General features: G+C 56.2%; 8 protein-coding genes across 8 annotated transcripts; 4 read left to right on the top strand and 4 right to left on the bottom strand.

Annotated features, from left to right (window-relative positions):
- Nucleotides 1-96: 96 nt before the first annotated feature.
- EX895_002839 (uncharacterized protein) lies at nucleotides 97-2,220 on the top strand (the record flags this gene model as incomplete). Its single annotated transcript, XM_029883437.1, has 1 exon — nucleotides 97-2,220. The coding sequence occupies one exon, from the start codon at nucleotides 97-99 to the stop codon at nucleotides 2,218-2,220; it is 2,124 nt and encodes a 707-aa protein (XP_029740114.1).
- Nucleotides 2,221-2,399: 179 nt separating this feature from the next.
- EX895_002840 (uncharacterized protein) lies at nucleotides 2,400-5,069 on the bottom strand (the record flags this gene model as incomplete). The annotated part of the gene is made up of 1 exon (XM_029883438.1): nucleotides 2,400-5,069. One exon carries the CDS (start codon nucleotides 5,067-5,069, stop codon nucleotides 2,400-2,402), a length of 2,670 nt encoding a protein of 889 aa, XP_029740115.1.
- A 4,488-nt stretch (nucleotides 5,070-9,557) lies between these two features.
- EX895_002841 (uncharacterized protein) lies at nucleotides 9,558-13,385 on the top strand (the record flags this gene model as incomplete). The annotated part of the gene is made up of 1 exon (XM_029883439.1): nucleotides 9,558-13,385. The coding sequence occupies one exon, from the start codon at nucleotides 9,558-9,560 to the stop codon at nucleotides 13,383-13,385; it is 3,828 nt and encodes a 1,275-aa protein (XP_029740116.1).
- Nucleotides 13,386-14,011: 626 nt separating this feature from the next.
- On the top strand, nucleotides 14,012-14,880 carry EX895_002842 (uncharacterized protein; the record flags this gene model as incomplete). The annotated part of the gene is made up of 2 exons (XM_029883440.1): nucleotides 14,012-14,173; nucleotides 14,458-14,880. The coding sequence occupies 2 exons, from the start codon at nucleotides 14,012-14,014 to the stop codon at nucleotides 14,878-14,880; spliced, it is 585 nt and encodes a 194-aa protein (XP_029740117.1).
- Nucleotides 14,881-15,762: 882 nt separating this feature from the next.
- Nucleotides 15,763-18,300, bottom strand: EX895_002843 (uncharacterized protein; the record flags this gene model as incomplete). Its single annotated transcript, XM_029883441.1, has 1 exon — nucleotides 15,763-18,300. One exon carries the CDS (start codon nucleotides 18,298-18,300, stop codon nucleotides 15,763-15,765), a length of 2,538 nt encoding a protein of 845 aa, XP_029740118.1.
- A 1,086-nt stretch (nucleotides 18,301-19,386) lies between these two features.
- Nucleotides 19,387-21,000, top strand: EX895_002844 (uncharacterized protein; the record flags this gene model as incomplete). Its single annotated transcript, XM_029883442.1, has 2 exons — nucleotides 19,387-19,394; nucleotides 19,776-21,000. 2 exons carry the CDS (start codon nucleotides 19,387-19,389, stop codon nucleotides 20,998-21,000), a joined length of 1,233 nt encoding a protein of 410 aa, XP_029740119.1.
- A 407-nt stretch (nucleotides 21,001-21,407) lies between these two features.
- EX895_002845 (uncharacterized protein) lies at nucleotides 21,408-23,818 on the bottom strand (the record flags this gene model as incomplete). Its single annotated transcript, XM_029883443.1, has 7 exons — nucleotides 21,408-21,998; nucleotides 22,081-22,177; nucleotides 22,271-22,796; nucleotides 22,882-22,918; nucleotides 23,023-23,320; nucleotides 23,411-23,683; nucleotides 23,769-23,818. The coding sequence occupies 7 exons, from the start codon at nucleotides 23,816-23,818 to the stop codon at nucleotides 21,408-21,410; spliced, it is 1,872 nt and encodes a 623-aa protein (XP_029740120.1).
- Nucleotides 23,819-24,948: 1,130 nt separating this feature from the next.
- EX895_002846 (uncharacterized protein) lies at nucleotides 24,949-25,584 on the bottom strand (the record flags this gene model as incomplete). Its single annotated transcript, XM_029883444.1, has 3 exons — nucleotides 24,949-25,012; nucleotides 25,180-25,246; nucleotides 25,407-25,584. The coding sequence occupies 3 exons, from the start codon at nucleotides 25,582-25,584 to the stop codon at nucleotides 24,949-24,951; spliced, it is 309 nt and encodes a 102-aa protein (XP_029740121.1).
- Between the last annotated feature and the right edge of the window lie 691 nt (nucleotides 25,585-26,275).

The following is a 26,275-nucleotide window of genomic DNA, read 5'->3' on the forward strand; positions in this document are numbered from 1 at the left end:
GGATCAAATGACTCGTTTCCTGCCACAGAACCACAGCGGCTGCCACCTGACGATTGACACTCTCGAAAACGACTCGGCCATCGATACTTTGCCACCATGTCGACAGCGTCCTCATATATGCATGCTGCCGTTGCCCACAACAGGGTAGCCGGCACACTCTCCCTCCACTCTGATCAGACCGTTCATTGGGTGCCATCCTCCGCCTCGTCAAGTGTCAGCGCATTCCAAATCAAGTTCGCAGACATTGCTGGACTTCAAACGTCCAAAGCCGGCGCGGCTCAGATCGCGCTCATGCTCGTATTGGCCAATGGCGTGCAAGTCTTGTCCAAGCCCAAGGTGCTTCTGGTGTTCAACGCAGCCCAGCAGACGGCGCTGGAGGATCGCGAAAAGTTCAAGACTGAGCTAGCTGCGGCGGTAGGCAGGAACAGAGCGAATGCAGATGGCGGCTCTGCAGCACCATCTGCTCCCGCTAGTCCTGCGTCCGTGCCCTCTTCACCTTCTGCTGCAACACGCGCTGCAACGCCAGATACCAGAGCTGTCACACCCACGCTCACTAGACCCACCTCCTCGACCGACTCTCCCGCACCTTCCTCACAGCGTTCAAGGGCGAAAGACGTCCCCGCACCCAAGACCGACATCGAGCTGCGCATCAGCGTCATCAAGTCCAACCCGCAACTCAGAGCACTCCACAAAGATATCGTCATCTCGGGTCAAATGTCTGATGCTGAGTTCTGGTCGCATCCGCAGCGTCAGCGTCTCATCCGTGCAGAACGGGCCAAACTCGAGCAGCGTGCTGGTCGCAATGCGCGGCTTGCCGATCCCAAACCCACACCCAATGAAGCCGGGGAGCTCAAGCTTAGTATTACACCGGAACTTATCCGCGACCTGTTCGAGCAGTTCCCCGTCGTAGCCAGGGCATACGAGGAGAATGTTCCCTCCAAGCTTGACGAGGGCTCCTTCTGGACACGATACTTCCAGTCGAAACTTTACCACCGCTTGAGAACAAGTGCGCGTTCCGCCGCGTCGGAACACATTGTGCAGGACGATCCCATTTTCGACCCGTACTTGACCGAGGAGGACAATCAGCTCGAACCGCGGCGCATATTTAACCCGCACGATCGGCTTCTCGATCTGCAAGCGACCGAAGAGGACCACGGGGAGACGGGCAATGAGAAAGACTGGACCATGCGTGCTGGTGCCGAGCGACGCACGTTGCCGCTCATGCGACGGTTCAACGATCATTCGCAGTCGTTGCTGGATTCGGCGCTAGGCGATCAGGAGGAGCAGGATCGGCGGAAGCGCAGACGCATCGTGGGTGGTGTAGGGGAAGAGTATCCCGTTAGCTCGACCGTGCCTGCTTCGGTGGAGCAGGGCGAGTCTGGTAATCCGCCCAAGCTCGGCGGGTCGGCGGAGGACGATGCAATGGATGATACCAACGACTCGGTCGACTGGATCAAGAATCATTACTACAAGGAAATCGTCATTGACGATCTCAATGAAACCGCGAAAAGCGACAAGGTCAGGTTGAACATGGCCAACTTGGAGGGGTACTTTTCGGGCTCTCAAGCCGAGGGGTCGACCAACGGCACAGCGGCGAAGCAGGTGCTTTCTACCTCGGCGTCGTCATCGTTTGAAGTTGTGCCGACATCCATGTCCGACTACCTGTCGTACGTTGAGCGGTTCAACGAGCAGGTGCAGGATGCTGTTATCGTTCTGGGCAGTTTCAAACCTAACCCTACGGGGACGGAACGCTCCATGTCACGGATGCTGTCCAATCTGCGCTCGCGATCGCTCAACCCGCGCTCGGCAGCCGACTTGAAAACGCTCCCCGATCACATCCAGAAATCGCTCATCTCACTGCAGGCGTCGATGACAGAGTTCCTGAGGCAATTTTGGAACGCGATCGCTCCCGCTGCCGATGAGCTGGATGAACCTGGTCTGTGGGCCGCCAGATCGTCTACTTCAGCAGCAACGGAGGAAGAGAGGCGCAAGAGGGTAGAGCGCGAACGGGAGGCGGAGGAGAATCGGCTGGTGGCCGCGCGCAAGATGGCCATGAACCTGAACAAGTTTGCCGCGAGACTCGAGACCTTGTTCGCTGAGGCGACGACAGGGTTAGATGAAGTGTTGGAGGAAAAGGTGGTGTCGTTGTTGGGCCCCACGCAGAGGGCTGTGGATAAGGCATTGCTCATTGCACGCACCAAGGGGTTGATTGGCGCTTAGACGCCATCACTGCTCTCGACTTAACTTATATCGACAGGAAAATACTGTCTTGTGTCATCCACAAACTTAAGAATGCAAGAGCGCAGACGCAAGATCTGCTTTCAATGTTGTTGATGCTCGGTGTTTGTAACTTATAAAGACTGCCGAATCGATGCTGATGATAAAAATGAGAACCTCGATCAAGACGAAGAGCTGTCATACGAAGCCTTGAGCCGTTCCTGACGGTGCAAAAACGTGACATACTCGACTAGGAATCGCACCTGTTCGGCCGTTTCGATCGCTTTGGGGCTGCGCCTTCTACGAATCGTGTCGATCAGACAGCTGACCGTGTCTAGGATGGTCTCGCATTCCGACTCTTCCTGTTCCTGCTGCTTTCCGTCACTGCCCGTCGAATTGACGATAGCACCGTGAGAATGCGCACTGGTCGATCGCTCCACAATCTCGCGACTCGACCCGTGCCCGTCCAGCTTCTCCGCTTCAAGATCCACATCCATTTCCAGACCCCGCTTGCTCTGCTCACCAACAAAGCCCATCTTGAGCAACCACGAACACGCGATCAACCCTGCTCGGCCGACGCCGCCTCGACAGTGCACCAGCACATTGGTGCCCTTCATCGTGCAATCCGTCACGATCGACGTCATGGCTGCGTCCATTTCCTGCACGTTGGTAGGCGCAAACCCTTCGGCCATCGGAAGCCGGTAGACATCCAACCCCAAACGGTCGGCTTCGCGCTCGTACTCGTCCCAAGGCGCACCGAGGTACGACAGCTCCTCGTCGTTCAGACAGCAGACAACCGCACGGACGCCGATGCTGTAGATGCGCGCGAGGTCCAACCCGAGATCGCGACAGATGGCGCCTCGACCACGTACAGGCCCGGACAGCCGTACTTTCTTTCCGGGACAAGACGAAAGCAGTAGGTTGCCGATCGTAGGCCCGCGACTTTCGCCGGGATCGCTAACGGAGGACAAGGCCAATGTGTTCTCCTTGGACGCTTGCTCGGCGAGCTGCGATTGCGACAGGTAGTTGGCGCTTGGATCAGTGGCTGTGACCGAGGTAAGATCGAGCATGTTGCGCAGCCGAATCAGACGTTCGCCTTGCACCTGTTCGCGCGCGTGCTCTTCAAAGTAGCGTCGTGACAAGGCGGTGAGCTGTTGCTGCTTTGCAGCATCGCCCTTGTCGGCGCTGCTGTTGCCAACAATTGAGCCCAGCCGGAGCAACTGCGGTTCAGCAATAGAGTAGATGCGACGACCGACTTCTGCCAGCAGATCGTCCGGAAGAATGGGGCTGATGTGAATTGGATGGGTGTCCGACGTCTTCATTGCGAGCTGGTTCTGAAGTTGCTCGTGGTTCGAACGGCTGTGCGACTCAGCGCCATTGTTGGTGGCAGAACCGCACGAGTTGCCGTTTGCATGTGCCAGGGATCCGAGCGAAGCGTCCTTGCTGGCGTCGGGATGAGCAGGCTTGTCCGAGGGAGTGGCATTCTCCATCTCCTGAGCCATGATGCGCTCCTCGTCCATGGGTCCCCCCACTTCGACGCTGCTACCCGCCTGCGAGCTGGTCATCAATTCGTCCGCGATGCCGTCCTGGGCGCCATCGTCTTTCGCCGCTAGCTGCTGCTGATGCGTGCTTGCAATCGCAGCCTTGGGTTCGTTGCTGGTACCGACCTCGACCATCCTGGTGGAACGATCGAAGCGCGAGAGGTCTACTTGATCTGCATTGGCCGGAGTGACCGACAAGTCTTCTTCGGACGACGATGCCGCGCTCGAGGCAGGCGCCAGAACTTGCATGGGCGGCGAACGAGAAGCATCGATCGAGTCGGCCATGGCCTCGCTGAGATCGCGCTCCACCTTCTTGGCCTCATCAGTGTCGACGGGGTCGGTGCGGAAGACGCTTCTAGCGCGCGTTTCTGGAGGTGTCGTGAGCGAGGCGGGTCGTTTTGTCCCGATGCTCTGCGGCGGTGCTGTTCCGTTGGCCTGTTTGCCATTGATCGGTTTGAACATTTCGGAAGGCAACGTGAGCACGGGCAGGTCGTTGTTGCTGTCCAAGGGCACATGACCATCGGGGACAAGCCCGAGCTTCTTCTGTCGCTTCGTAATGAGCCACGCCTTGGCCAGCACCTCTTCCTGCCTCTGTCGGAGCATGGTCTTTTCGACCACCTGGGGCTGCTGCAGCGTGATGGGGATGTAGGCGAAGGGCGAACCGCGAGGGCCAAACTTCAGGGCGCTGTAAGGGCTCAAGTGATGCTGAGAGGCAAGATGAGCGAGATCCATGAGTGCGACCCAGTAGAAGTTGCCGGAGCGGATGGCCGACTCTTGGGCGCTTGCTACGAGCTTGTCGCGCTGCATGTAGTTGTACTCGCTGGCCGGGATGCGGCCATTGTGATCGAGCTGATAGCTGCCCAACCCGTCGAACCCTTTCTGCTGCGGTGGTTGACGCAGGAGGCTGGGATCTCGATCTTGTGGCTTGGTGGCGATGGAAAAGCTAGCACCAGGCGCCTTGGCGATAGATGGGTCTTTTGCAGCCTCGACGCCTCCAAAGTGCTGCTGCTGATGCTGGCGCGATGGAGCGCCGTTGGTATGTGGCTGAGATCCATTGATGCTGCCAGATCTACTGGAAGAGGGACGCGGACGAGACTTGTGGCGATGATGCGATTGGGAGCCGTTGCTCTCCTTAAGAGTCTTGTTGACACCGTTTGACAGTGCATTGTTGGCAGTTGAATTGCCGTTGGCAAAAATGGCGGCTTTGGCACTGAGTTCAGAACTGGGCGATCTGACCAACGAGGCTAGACCGACGCCAGAGGGCGAAAGCGGCGGCGAGAGAGTAGGCTGCTGTACGACGGGTTGCGCCATACTTGTTGCTGCAATTGATGTTGAAAGGCTGTATAAAATGCCGGGACGCAGAAGCTTTTTCTACGCAGGACGATTCCGCGTATGGTGATATCCGTGACGGTGCGGGAAGGGAGCGGGCGTTTGAGGTTGCGTTCGGTGAAAAGACAGATCAGGTAGAATCCGAGGGAGGAAAGCGGTGGGACGGTATGCTAACAATGACCTTATTGCACCATTCTTTGTGCGTGTATGTTGTGCGATGCGTTCCAACTTTTCTTGGAAGAGAACGAAGGGTCAAGTGGGTCCTAATTTGCTCTTTGAAGGCGATATCGAGTATATGCTAGTCTTGCAAAAAGCGTCGAGCTACGTCAATAAGATGGATCCCAGGAGCTGAACTGAGAAGGGGCGATATATTGGCTGGCGGAAAAAAGAGGTAGTACCTTTCAGTAATAAGAGAGGAGGAGCGAGAAGTGGCGGATCCCGGGAAGTGGGCGGGTACCAATGCGAAAGGTGTGGGGCGCGTAGAAGGACGAGATGAAGCGCAAGCAGGCAGGTCGAGACCGAGATGAGGCGAGGGGAAGAAATGATTCCAGGGCGGCCGAGATGCTGCAAGGAAGGGATGTGCGTGTATCGAGACAGTCGTACCGCGAGTGAAGGGGTCCAAGGAGGGTGTGGAGAGGAACGAGAGGCACCAGCGACGCAGAAAAAGGAGGTTGCGCGGTGTTGGTGGTCGAGATGGTGGGTTGAAGAGAAGCAAGTAGACAAGGGAAGGGATGCACTTGGCGGTGATGATGTCGGAAGGAGTGCGACAAGGGTGAGTGAGATACTGTCAAGAAGAGCGAAGTCCACCAAATGGGCGGCATCAAGTGACTTCGGACCAAGCGAAACAATGAGAGCAAGCAAGGCAGTGGACGAGAGAGGCGGTCGAAATGGAAAGGCGGCGGGTTGGAGTGCATTGTGCAGCAGCAGCAGCAGCAGCAGCAAAACCAACATCGGCAACGGCACCTAGGGCACACGAGCTGTCACCCTCGTGCTCGAAAAGATTGCCACACACAGACGCTCACCCCCCACCCCCATCCCCCGGGTACAGTCTCCATCCCACTCAATCACGCTTCCATGCTCGCATAGACTGCACGTTCCTTCACCCTTCGCTCTTGGCCACTCGGCCTCAAAGCAAACCATCCAAAGGCAGGACAGAAAACCGTAGATTCATTAAAGGAGTGCAGGCGAAAGACAAGGAAAGGGAAAAAGGAACAATGATGCAGAGCAACACCGCTCTTCACGCACCAGGACCCTGTTTTCGACTTGACCAAGCCCGTACGCCTGCGCCAGATCGGACCCTCGTCGGACCCTGAGCTCGTCCTTGCACCTTTTTGGCGTGTCGCTTTTCGCCTGTGGCCCCCCCTCTCTCGCTTGTCGCCTTTCCTGCAGACCGTGTGTGGCTTGTTCCGTTCTTCCACTCTTCTACCAAAAAGGCGCCAGACGTTTCCATGCTTCTTCACAAAGCGCATGCAACTGCTACAGCACATGAGCTACTGCCACAAAAAGACACCTGCGCAGGTTCCAGTCACCGTCGAACAACAAGGATGAAAGGCATGGTGTCATCGTGCCATGATTTGGGTTTTGCCGGCAGCCGCAACCGAGGAGGCAGGAAAGTAGGTGGCGATCGAGACGGCTCAGACACACACGACATACCACCATACGTACGCTCTTATGGTCTTTCTTTGCTTTCTTCCGCCTTCGTCTCGCTGCGCGCGGTCGCACAAGAAGCGAAGAAACCTGAAGACAAATCGAGAATGCTTTCCTTCTTCAGGGTCTACCGAAACGTCATTAACAAATTTTGTAATCCCAAGGTCCGTAACTGAATTCAAGGCTAAAAAGAAAACGTGTGGAGGCGTACAGTGTCAACCTGTCGGTCACGATCGAGACTTGAGAAGAAATCGAGTAACCAAAAAAGTCCGCCCCACCTGCCCAAAATGCCAATCGAGCTCGGTCTTGAAGGCGCCTAATTAATGATACGGTCAGTCGCACAGCTCGATCTCGGCAGACAATTGCTTGATTTCGTTGTCCGTCGTCCTTCGTCAGTCAAAGGCACGGACGGACATGACGAGCAAGCACACGATTCTCTGCATCCTTCTCTCTCTCTCTCTCTCTCTTTGGATGCTGGTCGTCGCGTCAAGCCCACCGAGTGTTCGGCCTGGCTTGGCGCGGCTGGACGACATCTTAGGTGCTCACAAGTTGATCATGGCCTTCAGCTAGCGAGAGGTGGCCTTCAGCGGGTTGAAGGTGAGCAGCGAGGCAAAATCGAGTCGTACAAGGCTGCCAAGCTCGTGGCTTCCTTCTGCCCCGATTTGAAAAATCGGGTAAAACTTCCTGAGGTCTAACACAACGAAAAATTATACGCTTGGAACGCGTCGTTCGCGTCTCAATCTTTTCGCTCGGAACTGTCGTAGCGCATTCTTGGATGCGCTGGCAAAGCCAAGAAATTCGAGGATCGACAAATGACATCTGCTATTGCCCATAAGCGAGAGCCAGCCCGCTGCAAGTTCCGCTTCGTGTCGCTCGACCCGGACGGCTTCGTGCAAGAGCAAACGATGACCTCGAGAGCGAAGAGCTGTGAATCTTTTCCAAACTGCAGGTTGCTCGCTGTGCCTCGGCGATTTCTACGAATTCCAGTGTCAGCGAGACTCGAGTTGGTATCTGTCTGCAAGTTCGCTCGGAGCAAACGATAAATTGACTTAAGGCCTGAAACGCCGCTCCAGAGCAGAGGGAGAAGAGCCGCTGGCCTTGTTGGTGTGCTGCGCTCCTTGTTCTGTCGCTGTCCGCAACGCCCGAAGGTCAGGTCTTGCACACGCACGGAGAGGCTCCAGTGACGTACTGTTCCACGCAGCTTGCGCTTGGCTGTCCAAGCTGTCAAATTGCTCGTAGAGACGGGCACGCACCTCTTTTTCCACTCCGTCCCGGCGTTTCAAGCAAGTGGGGAGCAGTCTCTGCATGCCACTGGTCCGCTGGCTTGCCGTATGGCTCCGTTGCTTCCCAGTGACCGACCGTTGATCGACATCGATTGCCTCTGTCTCTCTGCCTCTCCCTTTCCTCTCTCATGTAAGTTCAGGTGCTATTTTTATCGTCAACGCTGGAGCAAGCGACCCCCTACGACACTCGAAACACCTTTTATTCAAATGTGCACTCTAGTTGCTGATCAACATTTGGCTTGAGGCCATGAAACGGAATCAACGCATCCCTTCCAGCCAGCAGCTCAGCCCTTCCTCGGCGTCTTGCTGCAAGTGAGAGGCGACGAGTGTGTTGGTTCGTAACCTTGCTGTTCTCGCCAGTGTCGCTTCGACACTCGGACAGACCAGTGCACACGCCTCGGTTGCATCCGGCGGTTCTGAATCTGCGTATGTATTCTTCTTGCCCCCTTTTTTGGAGCAGACGATAGGCGCGTGTCGACCTCGAATGATGGGTTGATGGCCTGTGGGATAAGCGAGGGGCGTGTCCTGCGTGTGCGTGTGTGATTTCTGAAGAAAAAAAAAGAGACTCCGAAGCCTCGTCGCTTGCTGGCAAAGGGAAAGGGAAAGCTTTTAGGCAGACTGCAGCTTCGAGTTGTTCTTGGAGACAGCTGAGACAGACAGCTCGGTCAATGCACTTTTTTTGTGGCTCGGCATGCAACCAACCCGCCTTTGACAGACTCTGTCGGCGGCTTCCGTTGCTGCTGGCCGGCCTTTCCTTTCCCTTTGATTCGACTTTGTCGACATCGTGCTTTCCTTTCATCCCTTCCCTCCCCTTCTCACCATCCGACCTATTCTCACTCCATCCGCTCCTTGCAAGACGCTGATTTGATCTGCTCAGTTCTGCTTGGCTCCGGCAGCAACTTCACAGAAAAGGATCGCAGGCGATCAGTTCCTTTCTCCCTTCTCGCTCGCAGCAACTGCATCGTGATCCTCCTTTCCCACGGTCATCCCAGCATTCGCCGTCGTCGTCCTCGTCGCCACAGACTACGCACAGTCCTAGGCGAAAGTCTTCTGGGCTAGACGCCAACACAAGGCTTAACTGGCTACCCCACCTCAACCTTTCCATCTTTGTCACCACTGCATTGCATCTCTTACGCATCGGCATCGGCATCGGCCGCGCACGTTGCTCATCGCCTACACTCCAATCTAATCTCGCGGCCCGCCTCGAAGATCCTCACAGCACCCTCTTTAATCTGCCTTCCGCTTCCATATCCGACACGGACTCTCCTCTCAACCCCTGCAACACGCTCATTGGTCCCTTTCTCTTTTCCCTTGGACGCTCATTTTGCTAGCACGAATCAACCTCCCTTGATTTACTCTAGACTAGCTCGTGGCGCACCCCAGGACTTCTCGGATTCGCATCGAGCTTGATTCGCAGCTTGGTCAACTCTCAAAGCGAAAAGCACCGTACTCGCCGAACGCGAGCACTCTTTGCTTTTGCCTTTCATTGCGCATGTTCTATTGAACGACAACGCGACCACTCCTGTCACACATTGACACCATGCCGGCCGTTCAGCGCAACACCGCCTTCACAAAGACTTTTATCCGAAAACCGGGCCAGCGCGATGACACCTCAATACCCCTGCATACAGAAGCGCCCCCTCCCCTCCGCCAGCCGACTCGGATAGCCCGCGCAAAGACGCTCACACGTCCAGAAAGAAGTCAGCCCCAAGTTCCCCTCATCAATCCCTCCAGTGGTGGGCCAGGGTTCTCAGCCAGCTCCAGCGCCGAAGGTGGCTTCTCCTGGTGGACCGCTTTCTCGCTCATAGTCACCTTCTGGGCACCTGGGCCTGTCCTCAATTCATGCTGTGGTCTCAAGGACAAGGCGAGTCGCCAGGCATGGCGTGAAAAGGTATCGCTCGTCTTTCTTGCCCTCCTCCTTGGCGCTTTTATCGGTTTCATCACCATGGGCCTCAACGCCGCGCTCTGTCCCCCCGCCGACAGCAATAGTGCAAAGACATATGTCCGAGTCGGTACAGGAGGCGCCATCCTCGGTGTGCAGGGCTGGGCCATCGACATTGCACAGGCGCATCACCTGCCTCTCTCCGACATCCTCTTCAGCCTCTCGTCCACCAAGCCCGGCTCCGATATCACCTCGCTGTTTGCCAGGTCTTCCTCTGTCAACTTTCCAGCTTGCCAGGGCTCCACAGCTGCCTATGCCGCCGATCCCATCTGTGTCGCGCTCAATGGCACCGTCCTCAACAGCTGCTCGCTCGGACCCATGACGCCTGCCACCTTTGCCGACTACGGCATGCACAACGACACGCGCAGGATCGGGTTTGGATGGGAAGATATCGAGAGCGGCAACTTTACCAACCACATGGTCCTCGACGGAACCGTACTCAACATGACGCCTTACCTCAAGGCCAACCCATCACCCATCGCTGGAGACGTGGTTGACTTGGCCATCCGCCAGCAATTGGCAAGCGGCGTCAAGGGCGGCAGGGATTCGACCATGATGTTCTACACCAATCCAAGCGCACGCGACGCCATCAAGTGCTTGGTTCAAAAGTATGACGCAGGACGCATTGACAAGATCACGCCAGGCTGTTTCATCTCCAACCTTGTGCTATACTGCTCTCTCGTGGTCATTTTGGCCATCGTGCTCATCCGCTTCTTCATGGCTGTGTGGTTCTCGTGGTTCATGGCCGGCAGAATGTCGAAAACGCCGCGTCCCTCTCGCCATCGCAAGATCGCGCCCAATATGCTACCGGACGGCGCCATGGTCTCGGTCAACTCGTCCGGCGCAGCGCCCTGGGCCAACAAGCAACGCCCGCCGCCTTCACAGCCCATGCGTCGCAGACGCGATTCCACCGCATCTGCCGCCCCTTCGGTGCCCGACAGCCTCTCGGTCCAGCACATTGGCTCCGAGCCGTATGTCGTCTGTCTCGTCACTGCATATTCGGAAAACGAGGACGGCATCTCGACTACGCTCAGCTCGCTCGCCGAGACCGACTACTCAGATCAGCGCAAGCTGCTGTTTGTGGTCGCCGACGGAATGGTCACCGGATCTGGAGAGTCGATGAGCACGCCAGACGTTTGCGTCTCGCTGCTTGAAGCAGATCCGCGATTCGGCACACCCACGCCCATGAGCTTCATCTCGATTGCTCAGGGCAAGAAGGAGCACAACATGGCCATGGTCTACGCTGGACATTACACGCGCGCAAAGGGAAGGCGAACACCCATGGTGGTCGTGGTCAAGTGCGGTGCACCCGAAGAGGCGGGTGATTCCAAGCCAGGTAACCGTGGCAAGCGTGATTCCCAGATGATCCTCATGAACTTCTTCCAGCGCGTCACTTACAACGACCGCATGACGCCGCTCGACTACGATCTTTTCCGCAAGGTGCACACGCTCATGGGCGTCACGCCCGACTTTTTCGAGCTGTGCCTCATGGTCGACGCCGATACCATGGTCTACCCGAAATCCATGAAGACGCTGACCAATTGCATGATGGGCGATCCGGTCATCATGGGTGCCTGCGGAGAGACGCGCATTGCCAACAAGACACAGAGCTGGGTAACCATGATCCAGGTGTACGAGTACTTTATCTCGCACCACCAGGCCAAGGCGTTCGAATCGGTGTTTGGAGGTGTCACGTGTCTTCCCGGCTGTTTCTCCATGTACCGCATCAAGGCGAGGAAGCATACGGACGACGACTGGGTGCCCATCATTGTCAAACCTGAGGTGACGCGCGAGTACAGCCAGAGCGTGGTGACGACGTTGCACCAGAAGAACCTGCTGCTGCTGGGAGAGGATCGCTTCCTGACAACGACGTTGTTGCGAACGTTCCCGAACCGCAAGATGGTGTTTTGCCCCGAGGCGCGCTGCAAGACCGAAGTGCCACATACGTTCAGGATGCTACTCTCGCAGCGACGTCGATGGATCAACTCGACCATCCACAACTTGATGGAGCTGGTGCTGGTCCGCGACCTCTGCGGTACATTCTGTTTTTCGATGCAATTTGTCGTGTTCATGGACCTGCTTGGTACACTGGTGCTGCCCATCTCGATCGCATTAACCTACACATTGGTGGTGACGTACTGCCTCAACCCACCATACTCGTTTACGGAGGCGATTCCGCTGATGCTGCTGGTGGCGGTCATCGGCATGCCGGCATTGCTGATTCTGCTGGCGACACGCAAGGTCGTGTACGTGTTGTGGATGTTGATCTACCTGGTGGCACTGCCCGTGTGGAACTTTGTGCTGCCCATCTACTCGTTTTGGCACTTTGACGACTTTTCGTGGGGCGAGACGCGAAAGGTGGAGGGAGAAGCCAAGCAGACGGGTCACGGTGACGAGGGCGGCGTGGCGACCGGAAACGTGGTGCCGCTTCGACGATGGGAGGACTGGGAGCGATCTCGTCTGCGCAAGAAGAAGCGCGAGGAGAAGCGTCGTCGCGAATTGGAGCGTCAGTTCGGTGCCGGATTCCACAACGACAACGGCTCGGACGGCGATCAAGATCGCAAGGAGCCCGGCCTGCCGCTGTCAAGGCGCGAGAGCGATTCGTTTAGCGACTCGGTCACCATCAGCGACTTTGACGACGACAAGTGGGGACACCAGATTGGCGGGTACGACGAGTCGCTTCCGCCACCGGTACAGATTGTGCGCCACTCGGTGTGGGTGGGTGACCAGGAGGTGATCATCGACACGGAGGATATGGAAAAGATGCTCGAGACGGGTTGGGACGATAAGGCGTTCCGTGCTAAGACCATGGGCAAACCAGGAACCCTGCAATCGCAGCAGCAGCCTCAGTATCCGTCTGCGGTGAATCGTAACCGTCTATCGCAGATGGGAATGTTCCCGCCTAATCGAAATGCGCCGGCGGTGCCCGAGATTCCATCGCGGTACGGTCCGCCCAAAGGTGGGAATGGTAGGGCAGGTGGCAACGGATACGGAAGCAATGGCCACTATGAACCCGGAAGCTACGAGATGGAACGCACGCCTAGCCCGGGAGAGTATGCTAGCTTGATGCGTGGTGGAGCTCCGTCGCCTTCCTCGCCTGGATTCGGGCCGGCTGGACAGCAGCCGTACGGCCATTCGTCGGCAGTGAGCGGGGGAGGTTACCCGGCGGGTTCACATGCTCGTCAGCGTTCCGGTGGTGGAACACAACAGCCGTCGTCGTATCACCCGCAGCAGCAGCAAATGAGGCAAGGTGGTGGTGGTGGTGGTGCTCTGCCTCCACCTCGCGGAGGTTCCATTGGTGGTGGTCGACCAGGCGTCGGGTTTGCGGATGGCAATGGCGGAGGGAGAATGCCACAAGGTCGGCCCTCGGGGCCTGCGAATTCGCCGCAAGGACCGGCTCGAAACTACCATGATCGATTTGGTTAGTGGTGCTTCAGGGGTGGGTTCTTTTCGGTTTCGTTCATTCGTGCACACATATGCATTTTGCTTGTGGATAATGGTCAGCGGCGTTTCAAGACATTCGCTTTTCAGTCTTTTCCTCCTGCAAACCCAGTCGATCGTTTTATCGATCGGCTCTGCTTGCTTTTGCTCTCCTGTTGGTGTGTCTGAGGGGCGAAAGTGAGCGATCTCGGAGAGGTTGAGACGGGGAGTGAGAGTGAGATCGAGTCCAGGAGAATTTACCGTACGGGAGAGTGGAGAGGCTGGTTTAATTAGATACGCGCCACGCGTTATAAAGTGTGTTGAAGCGGTGCTGTTTTGCTGTTATTTCCAGTGTTGGTTTTATGTGTGTATGTCCGCGCGCGCGTGTCTGGGCCAAAAAAAAGTGTTGTTCTCACCTCAATCTCGTTTGCATCGCTGCGAGGTTGTCTTCTACCACCATCGCCGCTCCTTAGTCGACTGCTCTACCGCACCAGCAGCCACCTCGTTCAAGAACGGATACACTCCAAAAGTGCACTCTCCCTCTCGAATTGACAGAATTGGACACCCCCCGTGACGCAGTTTCGCAACACCTTCACCTTCGCTCGGACAAGATACCGCACAGCAGCGAAAGAATGATGACGGATGCACACCACACTTCCTCGTCGTCGTCGGCATACGATGAGCCGCAACATCCCTCTTCGTCGTCTTCTGCGCAAAGCGGGAATGGGGACAGGAACACCGATGCTGGGTTTTTCGAGAGAGAGCGCAATCGGTTGATTCAAGATATTTCCAAGGTGAGTTTGGGCGACGAAGGATAATCGCGGTCAGCGGTGGAGTAGCGAGTGCAACGAGATGGTAGGGTACCGCCCCGTGTATGGATAGGAGTAGTTCGACGCAGATCAGACACGCTCGCTGCTGTAGGAGGACTGCAAACTGACACCCGCTCTTGACTCTTACTCTCTGTCTGCAACCACGACCTCTGCTCTCCACAACCACGATCTCTTGCTCTCGACTCCGTCTCTGTCCATCACTACTCCTTCTTCGGGACTTTCTGTCGGTGTCTGTGAGGGACCATCAGGGCGTAGAGTCGATCCTCGGCAACAGTAACGCGGTGAACCGCAAGATCGAAGAATCTATTTCAGTGGGAAAGGAGTTCCACCCCATCTCAGAGCTGTGGTCCAAGTTCGAACGCATCATGCACGCCAGTGGCATTCCCAACCTCCACCCGCAACCTGCTTTGTCCGCTGCTGTCTCCGCCCCCGCTAGTGCGGCTGCTGGTGCTGCTGCGAGTGGAGGAGCCAGTGGGAACGCGGGGAGTGTAGAGGACAAGGAGAATCTAGCGGGGATGGCGACACCGAAGCGCAAGTCGTCCGGCCAGGAAGCAACGGGGACGGCGGAGGAGGCGGAGGGTGATGCCGGTCTGCGCTTCGAGCTTGCTTCAACGGCGCAGGGATTGCCACCCGGTGTGGCGCCCGGTGGTGGCCGGATCTACGCTGCGTGAAGTGACTGAAGCTTTCCTGCCTTGTCCTCTTTCTCTCTCCTCGAAAGTTTGACGAGTGAATACTTGCTTGCTTGCTTGATCCTTCGTAAACCCGGCTCTACGCGTAGAGGCATAAAAGACCTCACCATTCATTCGCGCCACGGAGCCCGCGGCCTCGTTTCTGTATTTGTAACATCCCCCTCCTGTTCCTGCTGTGCTTTTTACCGAATCTGAACCTTGCTTCTTCCAAGTAGCTGATCGTTCGTCTGTCGGGCCCAAGCGACTGCGGCAACCTTTGCAAGCCTCTTGCTTTAACGTCTCTCTGCTTGCACCTGCTCGCGTTTCGCTCGTCGGCAGCGTGTCTTTTAGCAGTCAACTCGGTGAACGAACTGGCCTAAGTCATTGACCGTTGCGGACTCTGCACGCGGAAATGTGAGCGGTTTCGTCCTCATTCTCGTCGCACGGGGCCTCGTCGCTGCGACCCAGACCATTCGGCTCTTGCTTTGCGAAGGAAATTATCGTCCACCCAAAAGCTGACGGACACACGACGAACTCGAGACACTCACTCGGAACGCACAGTCGAGAGAGTAACCCAGCACACGCAAAGAGGAAAGGAGGAAGAAGATAAGGACACAAGCCTTGTGTTTCCACCGTGGATAGAGATCGCTTGACGAGGTACGCAGACTTTTCTATGCGTGTGTTGTGTCGTGTCTGTTGCCCATCAGCATCAGCACCTCGGTCGCTCTCCCTGTCGCCATCGTCATTACTTACGACGCGTGTATGTCCGTCCTGCCGTCAGTTCCGCAACTATCATCACCTCGCCTGCTTCCGCTTCCCCCGTCACTGATGCTAGTACTGCCTTGCTGTATGATCACCGCGGAGGTACAATCTGGCTTGCTCCGCTCATCCACGATGGACACCACCAAAAGTCATCACCTGCACACCTTTACCTTTCTTCTTCCTCCCAGCACCTCCAGCTTCACCCTGCTGCGACGCAACCAGCGCCTCGGACAGCCCGTCCAAGCTGCCCAACCCACCCGTGGCTGTTGCACTGCCCGGACTGGCCATCTCCGGAAAATCGTCGATCCTCCCTGGCTGACCAGCGATCCAGGGCGTGCTAGCACCGGATCCTCCCGCCGCGGGCGTACCGCTTCCACTACCCGCTCCACCAAAAACAGGCGAGTGCTTCCCCGACGCTGCTCCTCCTCCCGTCTTGCTGGCGAACAATGTCTTCTTGTGCGCGTTAATCGCCGATTTGGCCGCGTTGGTCGGCAGGCTCGGGAATGCCGCGCTCGATTGCGTGTTGACGTTCCGCCCTGACGTGGAATGCACACGTGCAACAAACGGTTTCGCCACACTTGCGCCTCCAGGCGCAGCGACACGGCTGGAAACGGCGGCAGAAGCACCTGACCACTTGGCTCCGGGGGCCGCGGCGCGCGTGGCTGCTCCGTGCGCGACTGCGTGCGCGAGTGATCCGGGGATCGACGGCGTGCCTGCTGAGGTGGATGTAGTACCGAGCGAGGGGAAGTGTTCGCGGAGTGCGACAGGTCTACCCGCACCGTGACCCGAAGAAGCCGAGGCTGCTCGCTCGACGTTGTCCCACACTTGGCTGCTCGAGGCGGCAGATGACTTTTTGATGCTGCGCAGTGCTGCACCGCCGCGACCACCCGCACCAGCGTATCCAGTGCCTGGGGTGATTCCAGAGATAGCGCTGCCGCCAGCAGGTGTGAGCGAAGGAAACTGCGTCCGCTCGATCCGATATTGATTCCAGGCATCAGCAAGCGCTTTGCTCTTGTCCTTATCGTCCACCAAATCCACCAGCCCATTGACGAGCGGTGCACACTCGTCCATCTCCCCCACAAGCGAGTGGAACGTCGAAATCAGATCGCGTGCCGACGACTCGCCTTGCTTGAAAGCGCGCACTGTGTGGCGGAACGACGTGATGCGCGCTTCTGAGCCACTGAACGTCGACGACACTTTGTCCATGTAGGCCTGGTGGCGCTCTTCGACCGAGCGAGTGTCGTTGACGGTGCGTGGACGGTCTGTAGGCAAGCCCTGCGGAGCAGAGGGGTTGGTGAGACCAGAGCCAAACATAGCACGGCGAGATTGGTGGTTGGCAGGACCGGCACCGGGCACATGTGAACGAGAGGCGAGTGCCGAGATACCCAGAACATCTCTGTCTTCAGAAGAGGCACCGGCATCAGGTCTCGTTGCACCATTGGCTCGACTCTTACCCTTTCCGCCGCCGCCACCGCCACGAGAGGTAGCTTGTCGAGACGAGCCCTCTGCACCGTCGTCGTACGAGAAGTTGGCTTCGATCCTCTGTGCCTCCCTCCGCTCCCTGGCACTGAGCTCGTTGGCATGCTCCTGAACCTGATGCGCTTTGAAATCGACCTCGTTGGCAAAGACTACGAACTTGTTCTGTAGACACTCGGTATTTTCACACAACCAGTGCTGCTTTCGAAAATGCTTTTCGAGCATGTTGTAGTCTCGATAGTACTTCCATCGCTCCTCCTCGCTGCCGGAAGCTTTGCAGATGAAACACTGCTCATGCTGGTCGCGCATGTGTGCAAAGAGCTCGTCGTCGCTGTAGAACAGCCTGCGATCGTACTCACAGAGCCTGTGTTCGGCCTTCTCGTGAGCTACCAGAGACTGCTCGGTGTGCATCGTGTGCTCGTGCGCAAAGATCTTTTTGTTGGTGATGCAAAGTTGGCAGACGAGACGGTTGTGCTCGCGACGGACGTGCGCTTTGTAGTCTTTCCAGCCGGTGCATGCGACCTCGCAGTTGGGATCGGGACAATTGTAGCGCAGAAGCAGGGCGGTCTCTTCGAGGGCTTCCTTGGTCTCAAAGCTGATGGGAAGCTTCTTGTCGGTGTATGGGACGTCGGAGGGCTTGAAATCGGCGAAGTTCTTTGTGGAGGAAGAGGTAAAGATGAGACGATCGATGGTGGTTTTGCAAAAGGTGCACTCGTCCTTCTTGTAGAGGACACGGAGACGTAACGCGCAAATGTGACAGGTGCGGTGGTCGCAGGGGGCTACCGAGGTGAGCTTGATGGGGTCTGCACAGATGAAGCAGAGCTCCCCTTCGGGTGGGAGCTCGTCGTCGTCGTCATCTTCAGTGCCCTCGACAGCATTGTCTTGAGGCTGCGAGGCAACAGCATTGGAGGGCGTTGTCGCTTGGTCGTTTGATCCGGGCGCAGCTGTCTTATCCTTGCCCGAGTTCTTTTGTGGTCTAGGCGGCCTCGAATGGTTGTTGGAGCGCCCTCCCCTGGAGCTGGAAGCCTGGTCTGAGGTCGTCAAGGAGCCCCCAAAGTTGGCTCGTCGACCACCACCACCACCGGCGCTAGCGCCGCCGTTTCCGCCTCGACCTCTACGGTTGGTCGAGGAGGGGCCTCTTGGATCCCGCGAAGGTGGTGGTATTGATTCCTGTGCTGTACTCATTGCAAAGTGGGAGCTCTGAATCCGATAAGGGGTCGGGTGTTGCGTCCGTTATTGAAGTCCACCTTGAATCTGCGTAGGGTCCAGGCGTGTGGTCGCAGCGTAGGAGGAAGGTCCCTTTATTGCAAGAGCGAAAGATGCTCGTATCTGAGCTGAGAAGATCTGGAAACGGCAACAGTGTGGAGCAAGTCGCGCTTTGGGCTTTTGTATGACGAAAGAGCAAATTCAGCCCGCGCTTACCGCTCTCTCCCCACGGTTGGCAGACGACACTCGAAATTTGACTCAGCCAAACGCATCAAAGCTTTCTTTTTCATCTGCTTGCATCGGGAGGAACGCTCAGCCTCGATCCCGATATTGGCTTTGTGGCCTGCGCGACGTGCTATTGAAGCCACCACGTTCAGGAGTTTCCGAGTGATTATCCCATCGCCAGCTTTCCAAATACAAAATGCATGAAGGAATACAAGTCCAAGCTGCAGCCTGTATTAACAAAGAGCAGGTCGAAAACTTTTTCTCCCTTCTCAATGGCCCTTTTGTCAAGGAGCTCGGCTGAGTCGATGTGCAAGAGAGAGTTCGATTTTCAAAAATTGCTCTTTCTTCTCGTGAGTGTCTCGCTCTGCGTCGACGGCCCCTTGTGCCCTTCCTTTTCCTTCCAAATCATTGCTTCGCTGTTCACGTCAGGCACTTGAGGAGGATGGCCAGGTTCAGGAAACCATTTCGCACGCTGCTGCCTGTCGCTCCCTCTCTCTTCTTTCTTCTTCATGATTTTTTTCTTTCTCAGAGGGCGCTCGCCGTTCAATATTTTGTGTAGCGTAGCGTTGAGAGAATGAGTGAGCCCAGGAAATGTGGCTGCCGTCAGTGAACTTGAGGTTGGTCGATATCGCCGTCGTCGACCACCAATCTTCCTCCTCTGCCATCATCTTGCTTTCATAGCATCACTCCGAACTCCTTACCAAAACACGCATACCGGTTGAAAGGTCATCTCTTGATCCTTTCGACTTTCTTCTTCAGCGCTCACAACACCCACCCAACCTCGAGGCGTCGACTTGTTTCAGTCCGACTCCTTGAACCTTCCTTCCCACTTCGCCCAATATGTCTAAGTATGTTATCCCAAATTGGCAGTAGTAGCAGCAATAGCAGCAGCGATGGCAACATTGAACGCTGGAAGAGATCAGTGTCACTCGATTGATCCCATGCATCGGGAATCGGCAAGCAACGAGCATGGACAAGGATCGATGGTGACAGAACACATCGATGGAGCCAGCTGCGGTCTACCTCGATGAGTGGCTCAGTCGTCTTGTTGCGAGGCTCTCGCTGAATCGTTCACTTGGAGGCGGGCTCCTAATGCTCAAAGTGACATCGGAAAAGGCAACGGAAGGCGCCCCAACAGCTTTGCCATGTCATTCGGATGGCCCGATTCGAAAAACGCACCGGGCATCATACTGACGTTCTTTCCACTTTATCTTAATTGCGACTCACAGGCCCGAGGAGACCACCGCCGCCGCCGCCCCTGCTGGCGAGGCTGGCAACAACCTCAACATTTCCGATGCCGAGATCGAGTCCAACTGGGAGACCGTCATTGACAACTTCGACAACATGGAGCTCAAGGATGAGCTCCTCCGTGGTGTCTATGCCTACGGTTTCGAGCGTCCCTCGGCCATCCAGGCCCGCGCCATCGTCCCCGTCATCAAGGGCCACGACGTCATTGCCCAGGCTCAGTCCGGTACCGGCAAGACCGCCACCTTCTCCATCGCCATTCTCCAGCGCATCGACCCCAGCATCAAGGCCGTCCAGGCCCTCATCCTTGCTCCCACCCGTGAGCTCGCCCAGCAGATCCAGAAGGTCGTCATCGCCCTCGGCGACTACATGAAGATTGACTGCCACGCCTGCATCGGTGGCACCAACGTTCGCGAGGACATGGCCAAGCTCAACGAGGGCGCCCAGGTCGTCGTCGGTACCCCCGGTCGTGTCTACGACATGATCAACCGTCGTGCCTTCAAGACCGATCAGCTCAAGATGTTCTGCCTCGACGAGGCCGACGAGATGCTCTCGCGTGGTTTCAAGGACCAGATGTACGAGGTCTTCCAGCTCTTGCCTCAGGACACCCAGGTCGTCCTCCTCTCGGCCACCATGCCCCAGGAGGTGCTCGAGGTCACCAAGAAGTTCATGCGTGAGCCCATTCGCATCCTTGTCAAGCGCGACGAGCTGACCCTCGAAGGTATCAAGCAGTTCTACGTTGCCGTCGAGAAGGAGGAGTGGAAGCTCGACACTCTTTGCGATCTCTACGAGACCGTCACCATCACCCAGGCCGTCATCTTCTGCAACACCCGCAGAAAGGTCGACTGGCTCACCGACAAGCTCACCTCGCGTGAGTTCACCGTGTCGGCCATGCACGGCGACATGGAGCAGGGCCAGCGTGAGGTCATCATGCGCGAGTTCCGCTCCGGCTCCTCGCGTGTCCTGATCACCACCGACCTGCTCGCCCGTGGTATCGACGTCCAGCAGGTCTCGCTCGTCATCAACTATGACTTGCCCTCCAACCGTGAAAACTACATCCACCGTATCGGCCGTGGCGGTCGTTTCGGCCGTAAGGGTGTTGCCATCAACTTTGTCACCTCGGACGACGTCCGCATGCTCCGTGACATCGAGCAGTTCTACTCTACCCAGATCGACGAGATGCCCCTCAACGTCGCTGACCTCATCTAAGCGCCCCCAGCTTGTTGCCTAAAAAAGTCTGTATGGCTTGACGTGCCTTGGACACAAACCCATTTTTCTCTGCATCCCTTCGCCCCTGATGTGGAAACCCTCTTTGTATGAACTGTCCCCCAGCCTTCTAAGTTCTTACCCTCACATGCTTGTCGCGCACTCTGTCTTCTCGAGCAACGCAGCAAGCAATAGAAAAATTCTTCCTCTATGCCCCCCAAAATTTATTCTCTGCATTTGGCTGCTCTTGCGCAACGGCACCTGCTTCCTCTTTAATCGCAGTGCAGTGGGGACACAGCGATTGCATGAGAGCCTGTGGCCATGCATTCATTGTCCGTTGGATAAGTCAGTTACATGCGGATGTCAACTTGAGAGCATATAGAGAGCATGCAGAACATTACAGAACACTTTTAGAGCGAGTCAGTCGATCGGTCATCTATGTACAGAAGCGTTTTGTTCGTCGTCGCTGTAGCTGTCACCGCTTGTAGAAGATCCGTCGGCGTGGCAGTCGTCGCCAAGCTCCTCACGGCAGCAGAGGTGCGCGTATCGGCGATGGGATAATCAGTCCCTGTCGGTGTCGATGCAAGGTACACGGGCAGCCCGTCATTCTGCTCGTCCGCCACCAGAAGTTCTGTGGCGCTAAGACCTACACTGTTGAAGCTGTCGAACGCCTGATTGGCGCCAGGCCACTCGAATCGAGCTTGCTGCAATGCTGCTGTTGCTGCGTCATTCCAGCCTTCCTGTGGCTGCAATGACTGCTCCCGATAATGCTGAGAGCACGAGTCGTGCGGGTGGTACGCCGTCTCGAGCATTGATTGCGAAGGCTCTAAGTCCTGTGGCGTGCGAAGCGCAGGGCTGGAGGCGGTGTGCGAGGATGTGGCGACGGATGCAGTGGGCCAGGATGTGTTCACGCCTGAAGTAGAGAGCGAAGAGTCTCGTAGGATGCAGAGTTGTCGTACAGCTGCGAGGATCATGTTGCTGCGCTCTGGCCACTTGATCGCCTGAATATACAATGATAGCAGATATTACAAAGACAGCAAAGGTCAGACCGACATAAAGTGAGCAACGGCGATGCGCACTTACAAAGCGTTCACCCAGCTCAACACCCATACGGATGTGATCATGCATGTCTTCGCGCAAGTTGTTCTGAGCCTGACGCTGTTGAAGAGTCCACACGAATCTGAAGTATCAGAAACACATTGGTTGACGAAGGCAAGTCAGTATCGCTACCATCTTCCTGAAGCTTGTGAGAGTGGTGGGCGTTCAAACTTACGCAGCCAACAAGTCGGCAAACATTAAAGCGTCGACGGCATGGTCGCCCAGCCAACCGCACTGCATACACGCAGCATGATGACAGGACAGCGCAGTCACCGCTAGAGGCAGAGCATTGTTCAGCCACCTCCAGTGACGTCGGTTGTTGGGACAGTATATGAAGAGCATCCTCGGAAACATGCCGTAAAGCTGCGTTCCCAGCTTGTGCCGCATCAACACGTGTTGTGCACCCGCTACAGAACCGCTGTACTGAGCACCGAACGCGTCGTAAGCTTGACCGTTGACGTCCGAGAGGTCCTTGATGCTGCTGAGCAGGTTCCAGACCGCTTCTTCGTGTCTAGCGTCGGTGAGTTCTCCCATGGGGCTCGTGAAGAGATGCAAGGCGATATACTCCAGCCGCTTCTGCTCGACGTGGAAGCTGGACAGAAACGTCGCGAGGTCGACTTTGGAGGCGATGGCTTCAATGCCTTCGAAGCTGCTCATCGTCGTCACCTGGGCGTGCAATTTCCCAGTCAGAATGGCCGTCTCTGTAAAAGAGCACGGGAGAAGGAGTGGTGAGCCAGAATGCCTCTGACGATATGCAAGACAGCGGTTTCTGTCGAATCTACTCACGTAGGTGCACCCAGTCGTAGGCTCGAAAGAATGACATCTGCGAAAAGACGCAGCCCAGAAGCCGCACAATGGGAAGATCAATTGAGTGCCACAACTTTCAAACACTCCATAGCGATTGCCCAAGTCAACGTCGAATCTTACTGAGGCCGTATCGTGCACGGTGACGGCAGCCGAATGGTTCGGGAAGGATGCTTGCCAAACTTGCATGAAGCACGCGAGGACGGTGTCCATACGGAGTAGCTCTTCACTTCGATTCTGAACAAAGGCAAGCAATGCCCACAGCAATGCCGCTGCAATCCTTGTGGTACTGTTTGCTGCGATAAATCTGTTGGTCAAGTCATTGACTGAAAGCTGCACCTGGACTGTTACGCTTTCGAGGCGACTCTGATATGCGCAGGCCCCACTTCCGCTGAGCAGTGCGTGCAAGTCTCGGATCGGACTGTGTGGCTCGCAAAATTCAAGCAGTTATGAGCTTGGTGTGTGGCCCGAAACGTCGCAAGGCGACTGGAGGTTGATACGGTACACCTACATTGATGCTATGTCGTCAAGTCTGTTCAGACACCTGGTGTTGAGTTTCTGGTCGGGATGTTGCGCTGCGTTGCAGATGGCAGAGGCGACGGCAGGAAAAGACGTCTCTAGCAGCTCGAGTGTCTTCCAGACGTCTGGCTCTCCGCCTTGCAGGTGCCTCGTAGCTACTGATGCGGAAGAGTCCATCTGGAAAGTGGGGTCAGCCTCTACGCTGGCGGTGGCCAGATTGCCGCTTGGCTCCGACTGCATCAGAGTGTCGCCGCAAGCATTGTCGCTAATATTTGAGATTGTCAAGTAGACAGCCGGGGGATGTTAGCACTGGAGCGAGACTCTTTCCCCGAGCGAGATCTTGGACGAACCTTCTTTTGCTGGTCTTTCGAACGCTTTCGTCCTGGTAGAAACCATTCATGACCTTTAGTTCGGAACTTGGTCAGTATATCTGCGCTCGGGGATGTAAGATACTGCTGGGTGATCGTCTCACCTGCTGTGCGATCACAGCACTGAACAGAGCGAGAGCATCAGGGACCGCGAGGCGAGCCAGATAGAGCTCCTTCTGCAGGGCAGCGTTGTGTCGCTTGCTGTCCTGCAATTGGTCGTAGATTCTATGCAGAGTACAAAGTGTTCGATCGTTAGGTTCTCGCAACCTCAATCCTGCGAGAGACAGACTGCCACTCACTGCAGCAGATTGTCTCGAGAGACGACATTAACCGGGAACGCTTCGCAAGGCACACCCCCTTTTACGCAGTTGCTGCAGTTCGGCAGAGCGTTGTCGCACTTCTGCTTACGTTGGCGACAGCGCGTGCAAGCTCTGAGTGATCGCTCTCGTGGTGGTGTTGGCTCTTTCTTGTGTTTGAACGATATCTTTTTCTTTCGTGTGCTTGGACCGCTTGACGACATGGGCATGCTGTTGCGGCGAACGTCGCAAAGTACGAGACACCGACAATGTATAGAGAGATCTGGTTTTGCTCTTCGGTGAAGATGAAAACTGCAAGATTACTACAGAACAGCGACGTCTCAACGTGCCCAACTTATATCTCTTTTGTTCCTCATCTTGACTTGATTCGTGGGAGCGCAATCCAGGGTAGATACCTGGAGGGCTCTCACCAGGTACCTCCGGCAGCTTAAAGGCCTCTTCAGAAGTGCCGTTATACAAAGCTCTCTCTCCCTAAAAAAACACTGGGCCGAGGTGAGAGGTGCCAAGAAGAGATGGAAGCACCGAATGATTGGCATGGAAAGATAGAAGGCCGCGGCAATGCCTTGACGAACTGACTTCGCTTTTCTGAAGTCACAGGACAGGCGTGGGAAGGATCACGTCTGGATGGCAACGCTGCACTCCAGCTGTCACCCAACACAAGGTTCTACGAGAGAACGCTTTTCGATGTATCCGAGGGATCGGCGGGACATTTCTGTGCAAGCTACACCTGCGGTTCGAGTACAAGGATGTCGCTGTTTCACAGGCGTACTCGGGCAGCTCGGGCATTTCTGTTATTGCGAGCTGGTACAGGGCAACAAGGGGACGGGCGGTTGCCGACAAGCACCTCAGATTTCAAAGTCGTAGGCGAGAAGGGCGTCGGTGTTGGGCAAAAGCACCGTCTTAGAGAAGCTGACGCCACGGACGAGTGGGATGCATCGGAGTGCATGATAACCGCGAAAGAGTCAGCCAGATTGTTCGCATAAGCGGGATGCGAGTCGATAGAAGCGGTGCCGGTTGTTCGGCATTGTTCATGGGAAGTAGAAGAAGAAGCCTGGCGATTGTCGCTGCATACTCACTTGCGGTGTTCCTCGTCGTCACGATACGCCTCATAGTCTTCGCGAGAAGCAAATACGCTGTACAGACCTATTCATCCGGCGGTGCATCGGCGTATCCGTGCATCGTGTGAAAGTGCGGGAAGGAAGCAAGTTCAGCATGTTTATTCAGCGGATCTAAGGCGGCGACAATCGCCCGAGGTTACACCGCTACATGCAGCGTCCGCAGCAGCCAAAGTTGCGGCACTCACCCCAGTTGTAGCCTTGGTTGCGGCCAGGATACTCGGGAGGACCCCACTTGATCTCGGTCGCTTTGGATTTCGTGATGGGTAGGTCTTTGAGCGTTTCGCATTTCTGCTTGAGCTCGTCAAAGCCGTTGGACAGCACCGACTGCTTGACCTGGACGAGGACAATGTGAATGACAGTCATGCTGTGAATAGACGAGGCGATGAGGACTGCACCGTACAGCACTGTGTTGGGGTGTCGAAATGTAAGATTGGGCACTGAGGAAGAATCTTCACCATTCGCTGTCGAACCTGGCAAGCACTATGGATGGCCCGGGCACGCATTTTCTCCACAGACCTCCAACTCGACAAGGTGACATTGCCAACAGACAGCCTCGGCTGCTATTCAGTGCTGCTGCCGCTTTTTGGACCGCAATTTCCCGTTGAACTTTTGCCCTCATTTTTCCATTTTTTGCGTATTTTTTGGCCGGCCACCGAAAGTCACACGAAGAAGGCGCGAAGGGAGTGCTTAGCCGTGCCCTGGTTGGAAATTTAGGCTTCATGTCGGTCCCTGTGACGCGCAGTTCCGAATGTAGATGAGATGAAGAGACGCAAATGAAGCAGCAACGACGACTCAGCACCCACCAGAGCAGCTCAGCCAGTCAATTCTGCAGCCAAAAAGCTCGAAGGTCGAAAGTCCAAAAAGTAACAACGCTCTTGCGACATCCACTTCGCAACTCGAAGCACTCTTCTCACAGCTCTTACATCTTGTCCTTCCTTCACCAAAATAGCTCTGCAGTTCGAAAGCTTCGACGCCCGCAGAACAAAGGCCGCTCCCGAACGTGCACATACGATTCGCATTCGCCGTCCTAATTTCCCTGCCAACTCCGTACAGT

The sequence above is a fragment of the Sporisorium graminicola genome, chromosome SGRAM_18 (genome assembly GCF_005498985.1).
Source record: "Sporisorium graminicola strain CBS 10092 chromosome SGRAM_18, whole genome shotgun sequence".
NCBI lineage: Eukaryota > Fungi > Basidiomycota > Ustilaginomycetes > Ustilaginales > Ustilaginaceae > Sporisorium > Sporisorium graminicola.